Source organism: Cololabis saira, chromosome 17, assembly GCF_033807715.1.
Source record: "Cololabis saira isolate AMF1-May2022 chromosome 17, fColSai1.1, whole genome shotgun sequence".
In the NCBI taxonomy this organism is placed as follows: Eukaryota; Metazoa; Chordata; class Actinopteri; order Beloniformes; family Belonidae; genus Cololabis; species Cololabis saira.
The window spans coordinates 20,919,346-20,933,947 of NC_084603.1; the positions used below are offsets into that span (position 1 = coordinate 20,919,346).

A 14,602-nucleotide genomic window follows, 5' to 3' on the forward strand; every position below is an offset into this window, starting at 1 on the left:
TACAGATCTTTTAGCTCTTCTGCTCTAAGATTTTCTTTGTTGATTACAAAGATGGCTAAGTGAGATACACCCACCGACAACTTTATTAAGTACTCCACATATACCTAATAAAGCAGCTGGCGAGGTTTATAATATCTGCAAATCATTGCAGTCTGTTTATTTATAGGACCCCCAAACCTTTTTGGGAATTGGGATTGTAGTTTGCACAGAATTTATATCAGGTGGAAATTACATTCCACAAAATTACATTAATTGTACAGCTGGTGACTTTTTAGACTGAGACTATACGTACAAAATATTGGTTTGAATACAAAAAAAAGTGTTTGTACAAGTATACCGGTAGATAAAACTATCTCCATTTTGACAAATAGCACTGGCGCTGGTAACATGTAAAAATGTTCCCTCACTAATCCTGCTGAGGATGAAGGTATCAACACTGAAGCAGACAGAAAAAAAAAACACTGAAAAGAGATTTTAAAAATGGAGGGAATTTTTCCTCCCACTAAACAAATTTCTGTCCATGCACTTAATACAATAACATGGACTTGTGTAAAATGTACTTGTCCTCTGACATAAAGTAAGTACTGTAGTTAAAACAGTGGCATGGAAATGATATCCAAAGCATTAAACTCTCAATGTTTGAATATGAAAACATTTTAAAAAGTAGTATTTATGCACTGAAGGTATGTCCAGCGAGTATGTCCAACGTCTGTGTTTCACAGAGGAGAAAACTTAGCAAGTCACACGACATATGACATCATCAGTGTCTTTGCTGGTACCATGAGCTTTGTTGTTAAGCTCTTTGTTGTGTCTTTAATATGTTTTCAATGTTTCCAGCCTGGATATAGGATGTCATTCCAACTAATGCAAAGTTGTTATTTATATTATAAAAAAAAACAATTTTTATTTTAAAGTTTCTCTTTGTTTATGTAACAAAGTTTGTCCTTGGCCTTTACCATAATGTTGCATCCTATAGCGTGTGGGCCTGAGAACAAGCTGACATGTCCTTAAAGAATTTATTGTTTATTATTATTTAAAAATGTACTTTTTTTTCAGGCTACTATGCACTTGTAACTGGGCCATGAAATACACAACAGACAATGAAAACATATGGGATGGATTCAAAAAACGTTTTTTTTTTTTTTTTGAAAGAGTTGTTGCCCAAATTGTGCTCCATTCCCAGAATTACCTCCGTTTACATTTTCTTCACAGTTGCTGAGAAACTTTGTGTCCATGCACATGGTTATATTGCATCTCCTTCTGCTCCAGATTGTGTCTTTCTGTTCATTTTGTGTTGTATTTTTGTGGCCATTTTTGTCCAACCATGACCATGTTGTGACAGTTATGGACAACTTTTTGTGGCTTTGTCCTGTCAAGTCTCTTTGGCAGTAATATTTTCTGTCTCATTGTGACTATTCTGCATCTCTTTATAACCATTTTATATATATATATATATATATATATATATATATATATATATATATATATATATATATATATTCATTTTGTCTGCCTGGTTTTGTTTTGTGTCTCATCTTGATTGTTTGAAATGTCTATGTTCATTTTGCATCAGGTTTTATGTCCAATGACCTTTTTTGCAGTCATATCAAAGGGTCTTATGGACTATATACTGTAACTGTTTTAATTTTCCTGGGTACATTTCTCTCGTAGTACCTTTGACAGCTCTTGTGCTACTAACTTTCCAAACAAGATATTTTATTCTGATAAATACCATTTATTATAAATCACAAAAGGCACAGTAGTTGCCCCAGCTGTCTTTGCCTTATTTTCAGTGGGAAATTGGGGTGATGGAAGGCTGAGTAAACACCTTTGAAATCCTGAACCAATATTTAACCATGGTCATCATAGCCCTTGCATTACTGTATTGATCACAAGGCAATCATTCATCCCGAGATAGCAGTAAGCTGTGCATGCTGTACCTTGCTCAGTGGAATGATTAGCTGCTGGCGCTCGAAAAATCAGAGCTTTTTTGATACTGATAAAGTGCATTTAATCAGCGACTTTGATCATTGATAGTTTGCATTTCTTTTTAGCTTTCTTGGTCCAAAATTGTAAATCTTGTACTGAAGTAATGCCAAATGTGCTCTGGTCATGTTGTGCTTGGAGTTGTCTCCTTTCTTAGAGAAGGAGACACAGTAATTCTTTCTTATCTTTAACAAAGAGATAATTTATGCTTGTAAACATTTCAGTGGAAGCGACTGACAAAGGGAATCTGTTGAACTTTTTAAATACCCTGTGCAGACAGTGCAGCAGATAGCATCAGAGTAGTTTGCATGCTCTCTAGACCCATTTGATGAAATAACTAATAAGAATTGATCTGGGAGCCTCTTTCACCACGTTTCCACCAGAACTACAAAAGGACATAATTTCAGTTCAACGACCCAAAAGCCTCTGCCTGTAGGTCTTATTCAGTTTCCCTTGACTCAGACTTTATCAGCTGATTTCTATGGCAGGCAGTGGTTTCGTGCTCCCCGCTGGGTTCCCATGCCCGGTGTTTCCTGTGCAGATCAGTGAGCTGACCTGAGCTGAGCTGATCCCTCTGATGCCACCTCCATCCCCTTTCTTTGCAGATACCCGTAACCAGGAGGTCGAACACCCTGGTGAGTCACAAGAAACGCATTTCTCAATCCTGCTGACAGAAACACACCCTCACACCACTGATGTCCTTTACCCCAACAGATAGACAGCTGACAAAGCAAAGTCTCTCTTCAGCTGTGACAAAAGTTTCATCATGAGTGGAGGCATCCGGTTATTGCTTCAGATACTTTCTTTTTTTATCAATAGGGAATGAAGCAACTAGAGTCAAACTGGTGAATCATAATGCACAGAAAACTGCAGATTTAACTGAGTCTTGTAAATCAGAGCACGTGGTCGATGTACCACTCATCTTTACTCATCTGTGTTGGCTTTCTCTCACATTCGGGCTGACCCTCGCCCCTGTAGGTGTTGTAGGTCCGAAACCCCTAAGCCATAAATCCTATTAGTCAAGGATCCTCTGAAGCATTATAAGTCCTTTTCCCAGCTTTAATTGTTTGCATTATCACTTGCTACCTGAGACATATCAGCCCCCCCTTGTGTATAAATGAATTTTCTTTTTTCTTTTACTTATATGCCAAAGTGATGCGCTGTAGGTCCAGAGCAAAAGATACTTTTTCAATGTCTATACAAAATTCAAAACCTGACAGTACACTGTGTTGGATTCAGGATTATGTATCAAAATCCTATTTCGTCTCGTGGTTCTAAATGAGATATTCAGAAGCATAACTAAAGCTTTTAACAAACCCATTTGGTTACAATCCCCCGTTCTTCTGTCACATCACCTCTCTCCCTTGCGCTCATGTGTTATCACAGATTGGAAGTGGCAGCGCCGGCCTGGGAGACGGAAGTTCAGACCTCTCGGTCAGAGGTTGTGTCACTCTCCGCATTTGGGGAAACTGCGCGCTTGAGTCATGATCAGTATTACATGCTGTTTCCCATGTCCATTTGTGTTGCCCAGTTCATTGCCCACCCCTACTCTGTGAGTGTGTGGCGGTGCGTTTGAAGGGATGACAGAGTATGTAAAAAAAAAAAAAACAAAGCAAGAGAAGTTTTTTTTTTTTTTTTGTTCTGTTGTTTTGTAACCCTCATGTGATATTTAAGATCACAAATAAATATAAATGAGCAGCAGGACAAAGAAGGAAGTATGGACAAATCAGTGAATGGATCATCATTACGCAACACAGAAAAATGTGTCCTCCATTGGGATTTCAGTCATATTTAAAATAGAATAATACAAAATGTCAGAAAATGAATGGTAAAAGCTTCAAAACCAAAAGAGGAAATTTTATACAGCATAAGTTTAGTGATCACACAGGTTAGAAACTGTGTGATCACTAAAATCTAGAACATTAGAACACAGCTGATTTCAAATCAGTCAAGTTGAATGGACATGCTTTGAAAAGGACCTATGTAGTCCCACAGGTACGATGGGCTGTGTCTTCCAGCAGGATCTGCAATATCTGCTTACTGGCACCCCATTAAAAAAAAAAGAATGGTGAAAGTACCTACTCTGCGAGGTGGTAAAGAAGACAGACCGACAGGTAATCAGATGATGAAAACAGCTGCAAGAGAAATCATGCGGCTGTGATTGACTTTGTGAGTTTGGTCATTTGTTCCCCAGCTCTCCGAGGTGCCAATGTGTCCTTTGGCAAGACACTGAACCATCGCATTGTTCCGTTGATATGTGTTTTTGGCTGAATGAAAAATGGTTAAAAAAGGTAGTATCTGCACACGTGTGTACAACTAATCACAGTAACACCAAGCAGTGCTGCAGTGGCCACTGTTTCTCCTAGCATAAAGGCACACCCTTGTGTTATTTGCACAATATGTGTCTGAAAGAAATTAAAGTCAGACTGTCTGAAGGACAGTGTGCAATTCCAGGCTTCTTGGATTAAGTGGAAGGAAAAAATTATTGAAGCTGCTATTGCACAAACCTTGAATATTTGCTAAAGAAAATAAAAAGAAGCTTAGCCATTGTTGAGAGCAGATTATATTCACATTCATAACACCAAGACACATTTTTAAGTCAACTTTTACTGTGATGACTAGTTTTTTACTTTTGAATATGTATAACCAGATATATCGACCATAAAAAACAAAAAAAAACGGCAGGGGCACCAGATAGCTCACTTGTTTGAGCAGGCGCACCATGTGGAGGCTCCTGCCCTCGTGTCAGCAGTCCAGGTTCAGGTCACGGCCCTTGACTGCTGCTTGTCTTCCCCCTTTTTGTCTACGTCAGGTTTCCTGCCAATCTACTTTCTAAAAAAGACCACCAGATCCACTCCCCCAAAAAAAATGTCAAAAGATGCACAGCGATGTTCAATCCAGGTCCTGTCCTGCATGTGTTAGCCTTTTTCTTATACTTTAACACACCTGATTCAAATTATCAAAGGATCATCATTGGCTTCACATCAAGGTCTCCAAAAGTCTGTGACCCCTTTTTAGTTTTTTTTTTATCAGGGTGTGCTGAAATAGGAAACATCAAAAACATGCAGGACAGCAGCCCTTGAGAACTGAAATTGGACCCCCCTGATCTAGAAGATGCGTAGATCATTTCTGTGGTTTATGGATGTTTCTGTCAGCCTGGGTGTCTTGGTGGCCCATGGGACTGCAGGATGAATCGATGTCCTAACAGTTATCTGTACCAAGAGATTCTGTTCAGTTCATGAGAGTGGCAGTTACATCCACGTAAATAAAATACAAGAATTCATTTACATTATACTTTTGAAGTAGAAAGAAACAAAACTTGAACTTCCACACGTAACACCTGACTTTAAGTCTCCAGTTTAAGCATAATATTAACTTTAAAGGCTACCCAGAGTGACCCGATCTTTCCTTAAATCCTTACTGCTGATAGGAAACTGATCGTCACTGACAGAGTGAATGATTTCACAGATTTGCCAGACCGTTGAACTTTAATAGTCATTTGTTTCTTACCCAGCTTTCCCACACATTAACTGGCTTCCAGCTTTAGTGTGTGCTTTTAGGTGTGTTTATAAGTGGCAGCGAACCTCTGAATCACTGCACGAAACACGAAGAAAAGATCTAGACAATAATACACCAGCGATTAAGTGCATTTGATAGATTTAATTAAAAAAACCTTGTCCATATTGTAGTTTCAGATCACCTGTGAATGTATTGAATGAACATGTTTTATGTTCCTTGTCATCTGTGCTAATACAGCGATTTGCAGTTTCTTTGTTGGTGAGCAGGTTTTGATGCCTCCAGGCAGAGCAATCCAGCCAGCCCACAGGGGTCGTCACAGGAGAGAGGAGTTCTGATTATGATCATTATTTGGTAAATAAGATGTCAACAAGGTGTTTCCTTGACACTTTGTTGAGTAAAAGGAGGAAGGCGCAGAAATGAACGCCCCTTCTTCAATGGGACCACTAATCTGTCCTTTCATGTCCCTTCTTGTCTGAAGGACTTGGGCTTCGGCTGCCATGTGCTAGTCTGACTGGGCCTGGCACTTCTAACTTGCAGGTGGGGTGAGTATCCTGGCAAGCATGTGTTTATAAAACCCACTTGTTTGGGCACAATACTTGAACTAACTTCTTTTGAGCGAACAGTGTGAATCTGTGCAAAGCTTTTTCCCAAAGTCCTTTAGAAGGCGACAGCCCATTGAGAGGAGAGAAGAAGGGATTACCTTCCTCGACAGTGGTGCATTTCCGAGAGGGCTGATTAGCTCTGCATTCATTGTTAAATCGAGCAAAGGAAGGCCCTGGAGGAGTGAAAGGATCCAAATAGGTGGGCCCAGAGAGAAAACAGCCACAGGAAGCCTTGCACAGGCAACCCAAAGTTTTCCCAACATTTCTTTCCCCCCACTCCTAAGGAGGTGCGGCGTGAAAAAGGAGATTAGCATAGAAAATTAGAGGCGGAGAGAGTTTTTGAGGGGAACTTGCCTCATGCCCTCCACCCCCACGGCCATGCTCTGTCTGGACAAAGTTAATTAAACTAGTATTAAACAGTGAAGAAACCTCCAAGCACTTTTGAGGATTACCATGATGAAGGGGAGAACGGGAGGTATTTGTCAAGGCGTAATTGAGAAAGGCGTGATGGAGGGAAGAGCATGTTGGAAAGCTTTCTTTTCTTTTTGGTTGACCCTGGAGTATCTTAACCCCAGTGGGAGCAAGGTGAAGACTAAGATTGTGTTTACTTCTGACTACCAGTTGTTGATGTCACAAAGAGTACGCTAAAGAAGGATGAGCACTTTCTTCAGGCTGAATAATGTATGTGATTAAAGGATTTATTATTCTTTCATTACATTTCAATAGAAAAGAAACCAAAAGGGTAACTAACAATAAAGCAAAACTAGATAATGCTGTGCAATAAATTAACAATGTACGGCACAAAGTGCTTCAATTTATGTACAATTAAATACATCAGAAAAGGAAATGTCAGAGCGAGCCGGATAACAAGAGAGCAAACTGTCCTAAAAAATGTCATATTGCTTCATCGTCAAATTAATTAAAAAACTTGACATCTTAAAGTTAAAGTATGCAAAGATCGACATGACCTTATGGGGGTTTGGTTTTTGTTTTTTTAGAATATAATTTACTCAACAGATTGCCAGATCATTCATCCACCTTATAAGATTTTCTCCAAAGTTTTTGTTTAAACATGAGAATAAATTAATTACGTTGTTGAGTATTTTAAAGTCAGAAAGAAAACATCAATGCCCAGTGATTTTTTCAAAATGTTGTAAAAAAAAAATATATATAAAAATATATCTTAAATACATTTATGCTAGAAGAAAAACAAATCTACAAAGTTATAAAAGAGCATCCCCTCATCTCATGCGACTCCGTTGCCCATCCCTGCCAGCAACCATCCATGCAGTTAGACTCATTGTAGACAGTCTAACATGTCCTTGTTCAGAACACAAGTTATCTGCTGGTCTGGATATTTGCAGGAGCTGCAACATACAGTATGTGCTATATGTGCATGCAGAGACGTGGCGAAGATGCTTAGTGCTTCTTCCTCAGTCTGAGGTTCTTCCGGCGGCTGGCGGCGCTCTCGTTCCTTCCCCTCTGACTTTCTTTCTTCACACAAAAGTATTTGGTCACTGTCTTTCTGCACTGCTCACACTTCACCGCGCAGCACCAGTGGAACTTACAATTGCAGCTGGAGACCATCTCAGCTTTGCGCTCTTCCACAGCCAGACTGCACTCTCCACACAGTCTCTTGCAGCTCCGTTTCTCCCATTTGGTCAAGTTCTTGCCCTTCTTCAGGCACTCGCGGCCCTCTGTGCCTGGCAGGCCCAGAGTGCGGTTCTCCAGGCAGTAATCGGGGGAGTCTTCCAGGTGGACCAGTTCCTTGCGGGAGATGGAGCTGAAGGTCTCGGCGATGGCTCCACGGCTGGCCGCGCTGTTCCCTGCCCCTCGGAGGAGATCCACTTTCAGAGCTCTGTGGTACTTTTCCTTCAAGTAGTTTCCCACCTCCCTGAACTCTGGCAGCTGCAGCCAGCAAGTCTGAGTGGTGCAGCTTCCCGAAACACCGTGGCACTTGCACGTCCTCTGCATGGTCCCCTTGACAGCCTGCAGGCATCAGAGGGGAACATTCAGCTCACAAACATGCTTCTTCTAGTTTACTAAGTCTTTAAATAATCTGATTCTGTTGTTGATTTGTATGAAAAACCTTTGCAAACTGTAAAAGCTGAATGTGTTTGTGCACATTAAGTTACAAGTGGGTCAGTAAAAACATCTTTCTCTATTGATTGACATGTTGTCAAATTAACTGATTGTATTCTTAAAGTTTTCCAGTTCAATAAAAGAAGGGAAGAATACTCTGAATAGAAGATAGCTTCAAGGTCCAATGCTGAGTTCCTTTGTTGTGCCCAGTGTTTCCTGACTTTCCCTCCGACACAAAACAGCTGTCGGTTGAAAAGGGGTGTTTTCCTTTAGCAAGAGGGAGATGAACTCTCAGCTGAGGTGAGGCTGAATCAAAGTTTCACATTGAGTCCTATTGTTCCCCCAGAATAAATAGGCGTATTTATTTAGCATGTTCATTATCAACATGTTTTCTTGTGTGCGAGGACCCAATGGAGAGTCCCATTGAGTTGAAAAATAAAAAAAAAGGATTTTTCTCTATTTATATCCCCATTTTTTTTCTGTTACAATGATGCTCCAGGTGCCATGGGGATCCCAGGGCCCAACAGGGGGGAGCAGAGGCAGCGTAAACAAAGAGCACTTCAGCTGCACGCCTGTGGTCCCCTCAGACTCCCTCGGGGCCAAACAAAGACCAAGATAAATGTGGGATCCTTATTGCAAGAATAAAACTAAACACTTATTTTAAGACAGCAGAATAATACAGAATTCTGTGCAATGTCTGGCTCCCCAGGATCTTTAATTAAGCCTGCACCAGCGATCCTGAGATTCTTGAGTTGAGGTTTTGTCATTAGTTGCATTCAGCACTGGTAAATAGGCCCTTCTGGTACACCGAACACACTGTTGTTATTATCGGGGACGAGTGGCACCTCACTTATAGCGATGTGAAAGGGATGCTTGGGTGGCACATTCAGCGTAATGCTGAGCAGGGAAAAATGATTCAAAGGCTGCTTTACACTTTACACTGCAATCAGTTGGAGGGCCATGAGGGATTTCAACCAACATTTCCACCAAGTTGCCACCCACTTTAAACACTTCAAATCAACGCTCTGACATTGTGTAATTGTGCGACAGTTTGTACTAAGGGCTCATCTTTCACTTCCAAGTTAACGGTGTGGATTTAGAGCACCTACTGTACCTTGCGCCCAGCTTCGTTATTATGGAGATTCATGGCTGCCCGAGCGTCCTGCCCAGTCTCCAAGGCATCCACGAACTGCTTGGAGATGGCTTCGCCGAAGCCAACATTATCACTGCAGCCTCCCCAGAGCCAGCCGAGGCCACCTAGCAATGAATAAACACAATAAAACAACTCATATTAATTTTCTATGTGTCTTTCTTCATGCAGAATGCTGCTGTGCTTTTTTAATTTCTGTGACCTCGTTGTCCATTCCTGCTGTCATCACAGCCGCAGTTGTCAAAGTCTCCCAGACTGCAGTTCCTGGTTAACGTGTACATCACCCCAGCCGAGCTGATGGCGTGGACAAACGCAGCTTCTCGATTTGCTGTCGGCACAGGGAATCGTTAGTTATATGGTCTTGTCAGGGAAAATAAGCACTCAGGGACAGTTTATTCATATGTGTGTTTGTCACTCTGTGAAGAAAGAAAGGTCAGGGTGACTTCTTCACCACAGATTTCATCTGAATATTTCTGGTGTTTGATGGCCAATATCAAATCTTCTGCTTTGACTGACTCAGATTGTATGAATAATAATATCTTTATCATGTTGGAAGGCCTTCTGACTATCAAGGACACTCTTGGAGTTTAAGCTCAAATAAAAAGCCAAAAAGGACAGCCTCTCTTTTTCCTTTCATTTTCTTTAGTGTTTTTTTTCCATGACAGTCTCAGAATACAAGTTGATTTAATTTAAGTCGAGAACTCAAATTAAGAATGTGATTTATCATATTCTATTTCCAGCCTTAGCCTCATTACTGCATTGGTAGGAGATGCAGGTTTTTAACCTTTCCAAAAGGACCTTTAAAATAAAGGAAAAGTCAATAATGTATACTAAAAGATGTATTTATTTTTTAACCGAGCGTCCTGCCCAGTCTCCAATGTAATTTATTTTTTAATGGGTTCATTTTAAGTTTACATGTTTAGTCTAACTTGTCTGAAAAAAGCGTTCAAAAGGATTTGGCTGGCCAGTTTTACATACTCAGTGCAGAACCACAAGAGCAGTTTTGATTCACACCTGCCCCATCTAACGTTGCCTTCATAGGATCCAAATAGAGGTGGTGATTTTGGGTGAAGTTGTGAAATGAATTTGCATGATTTTTTTTTTTTTAATCTTGAGTGAAGATGAACACTATAACCATCCTAAAGCTTAAATAAAGTCTTTCAACTTAATGCATCCTCCTGACCTCTCCCAGTCAACACACAAAAGATAGAAACAAACAGAAGTAAACAGTCAGACAACACGCTTTATTTGCTGTGTGGATGTATTTGAGATGGTGCTGAGCTCGTCTGTGGTTTGTTAGGATCTGGACTTACCACTACGCAGGCTGCTCTGTGTTGACAGCTGCAGAGCTCTCTCGGGGCAGTTCCAGCGGTCCCATGCAAACTGATATTTGCACTCTTCTATGCCGCTCTGAGCTCCTGCCGCCACGCTGCTCGAGTAGATTAAGTACGCCTGAAGCAGCAGCAACAGTGATATTGCATGATATTGACCCATTAGACAATATTCAGAAATCCTACATTTGGCAATAATATCACACTGATTTAGAATCAGAATCAGAATAACTGATGTTAACATCTTTCATGATGAAACTTAGCAGGTGTATTTTGGTGGGACTCACCCAGTTTAAAAGATTTAAGTCTTCCTGTGTAATACATCTAAACCGATAAAAAGCCTATTGTGCATTTATAGTAGATATAAAGGATGAACGTTCATCCACAAGGATGAAAGTTTAAGCATCTGTGCTGCTGTTTATGGGTCTTTAGATGATCCAAGGGAAGTTAAGAGCTTTTTTTAAACTCAACCAAATCCATCCATTATGTATACCCGTTTTTTTCCTGTTTTAGGATCACATGGATCTGCTGCTGCCTCCTCCAGCTCTAATCGGGCGAAAGGCAGGGGTAAACCCTGGACCAGTCCCCAAAATCAAATCTTAAATACTTAAAACTGTAAATGTATTCAAGCCTTCCTGTGATCCCTTATGAAATCTTCATGCCGTTCTTTTGATCAACACCTAAACAAAATCATTAATGAAAATGTATTAAATCAAAAAGTTATACGACACACATGAGTATCTCAAACTGTCCTCAGGTATTATTTTACTTTTTTAAACTCATCTGAGAGCTGTGAACGCCATAAGTTAGATTTCTCAGTGCACTCTGTCCTTGGCTTTCACCTGCTGCTTGTTCAGACTGTGTGAATGATAATATAACTAATATGTCTCAAGTGGCCTTCAGGGAGATGGAGTACTACCTCTTTCACAGGGGTCTGGCTCACTAATGATGACCACCCACTACAGCATTGCCTGCCCTTGCTTCTTAACACATTCAACCCTTGGACACACAGAGCCTCTGAATAAGGTCAAGTGTACCAAGGAGGGGGGGAATCACAAAAGGCCAAGAATATCACTTATTTAGTGCCATTGTTGCATACAGACAGGTATCAGAGCTTGTCAATACACATGAGTTAAGATAACATAAGGATTGTGGTTTTTCTCCCTCTTTCTTTTTGGGAGAAAAGAGGAGGAAAGATCAAAAGAGAGTTGGCTTACCTTGGGTCCAGTCATCAAGAAATTATTCACTGACCTGGAAAAGGAGACAGCTTATTCACTCAGGGAAGCTCAGTGTCCTTCACAAATTCCTCTGCTAACATCTCTCATTAGTGTGCTTTGGAACATGTGAAACTGTGACATCGGTGGGCATCCAACCCTTAGTGAACCATGCTAAAACATGCCTTCATTTTTTCTTATTATTTGAAATTATCTTTCCTTTCTCTTCTTCTTTTTTGTCAGAATGCAAAGATTGAAGCACTTTCCTTGGAGAAAGTCATCAGAGTGTTAAAGTGTAGTTTTCAATGTTAATTATTTTATATTTAATCGTACCATGGTTAGAGCTGATCATCAACATTAAACAGCTCTAATCCATCAGGAGCGATATGCAGCGATGGGTATAAACTGATTGGTTTTGGTCCAGATCATGTGCAACCTTCTTTTGTTAGGTTACCAATAAATGTCTTTTTTTGTTTGTTTGTTTGTTTTTTCAACAATTTGGCAACCCAAAAGGTTTCCATATAACCTACAGGGTCAAAAAAAAAGATCTCTGAAGCAAAACAAATTAAATATATCAGGCTCATAAAAGCTGCCTCATTGGGGAAAAACAATTTCTGATGCAACAATAAAGAATAATTCCAAGGACCAAAGGAATTTTGTAATGTATGTAATTTTCCTGCGTAGATTCAAACAGTGACTGATTTTTGACTCTTATGAGTATTAAACTTTCAAAGGATGCGATTAAATAGGCCTATACATGCTTTGGAAATTAACGTCTTTAGGATGAGCAAAAAAAATCAAAAAAATCAAGGGATGGATCAAACTTACCAGCAACTGTACGACCTCATGTGAGTCAGGAGAATGAAAACGTAATAGAAAACCTCCAAGTGCATGAACATCCTGACAGGTGAGAGTGCCGACCGCGACCCTGAGCTCCGTCCAGAGCTTGCGGAGAGCGCAACGATGGAGAGGAAACTGAGCTACTAACCAGCACATAAAACTTCACCAGGAGCTATCAAGATTCAAGGAGGGGGCTCTGAAATGGAGCTGCTCTCGTCCCAACAAGAGATTATCTGCTTAATTAAAGATTTTCCCCCTGCTTAGTCCCTTGGCCAATCAGAAGTATTGCACCGAGGAGAGACTGAAATGATCAAAAGGGCACCCTGGGCCTTCAGGGCCGGGCAACTGCGGGCTCCCTGCCTCCATTCAAGAGCAAAGGAAGATCTATTTAATCCTATAGGAAAAGTGTAACACTGATCCCTTGAATTTCTGGTCACAAAAAAAAAAGTGTATTTAAGCTATCTAAGGACAGCTGATTGTCAGGGATTAGTGGAAGATAGCCTTCTGGAAGACGGATTGTTAGTGTGATGGGGGGGTTATAAAATGTACCCTGAAACCGTTTGTTCTTGAGGAAGTAATTCACGGTTTAACAAAGGTGTGATTGAATCAGCGCGTATCACACCGAAACACAGGGGTTATTACTCAGACTGAATTATGGTTCCGCGTTAAATCGACGCAGAGCCTACGCCGTAGCTCTGCGTGGGTGTAACGCAGAACTATAAATCAGCCTTTACACGGAGGTGTTTGATCAAGCAAAATTAATACACGTTCAAATTCAGCGTGACTGATTGGAAAACGTCGTTTCTGCAAATAAATGCGCGTTTATTGTAATATTTAAGCGACATTATGTCTGATAGGCCCATCCATATGATCCATGCAGTTTGCAAGTGGTGTAGCCTACGAGATAATCACTTTTTTCCTGATTTTCTTTTTTTTTCTTCCATTTTCTTACCAGGAAATTCTACATTGAACATTAGTTTATATAAATCTGTGCCTGGAGAAATGAAGAGAATACAGTGGATTGGCAGAGTCGCTGATCAGATGCGTTTGCATCACTAATCCAGACGCTCCTTTCCTAACACTGCGTGAAATGTTATTCCGCAGTAACCCTGTCTGACCCTTAGATCTCTTTCCTTTGACTCAAGCAGGCCTTCTGCAATCTTCTTGTGTGCAAATAAGGACTAGAGAAAAGTTATTTGGAGGGGGAGACTTCAGATGGATGTTTTTGGATTTAGATTTAAACGTAAATGGCAAGCAAGATGAGACAAAAGCAAGAGCTACCCTGTTGTTATAGCGACTTTTTCTCTTCTTTTTCTTTTTAACACATGCAAAGCCTAAAAGAAGGCCTGAAGTGGGTTTACAGGTCAAGCGCTGCCAAGTGCATGGTCTTAATTAGAGGTGCTGTAAAAGTGATAATCAAGCAGCACTTGCTGCTTTTGTAGAAACCTGTTTATTTGTTTTCAAGGTTCATTGGAATGTGAATGAAACTGAACATCTGGGAATACAAGATGCATATTTTAATATTTATAGGCATTCAAGTAGTGATGGCAACCTTATAAATAACATTAAGACGCTACAGAACCCACACCTCATGATGTCATATTGAGGTTGTAATGATGAGTCAACATTTTGCATTTTATTTTATTTTACTTTTTAACCCTGGTCGGTAAACTCCTTTATAGACTACAGTTCTGCAGAAAATTGTTCAAGAGACCTTTTATTGCTGCAAATGTTGATCTTTCAGGTAACCTTCTTGCAACACTCTCTGGTTCAGGTTATGTTTATGAAACTTTTACATAATAGCACAGTTAGTGCTCTGGGAGTTTATCTGGGATGGCCTCCATCTAGGTCAGACTACAAATACGTGAAACTACAAAT

The 14,602-nt window shown here is 40.3% G+C and overlaps 1 protein-coding gene across 1 annotated transcript; it reads right to left on the minus strand.

Annotated features, from left to right (window-relative positions):
* Window positions 1–6,891: 6,891 nt before the first annotated feature.
* On the minus strand, window positions 6,892–12,831 carry wnt8b (wingless-type MMTV integration site family, member 8b). The gene is made up of 6 exons (XM_061744926.1): window positions 12,713–12,831; window positions 11,888–11,921; window positions 10,653–10,791; window positions 9,542–9,667; window positions 9,304–9,446; window positions 6,892–8,096 (listed from the first exon to the last, which is right to left on the minus strand). Exons 1-6 carry the CDS (start codon window positions 12,781–12,783, stop codon window positions 7,527–7,529), a joined length of 1,083 nt encoding a protein of 360 aa, XP_061600910.1. The 5' UTR covers window positions 12,784–12,831; the 3' UTR covers window positions 6,892–7,526.
* Between the last annotated feature and the right edge of the window lie 1,771 nt (window positions 12,832–14,602).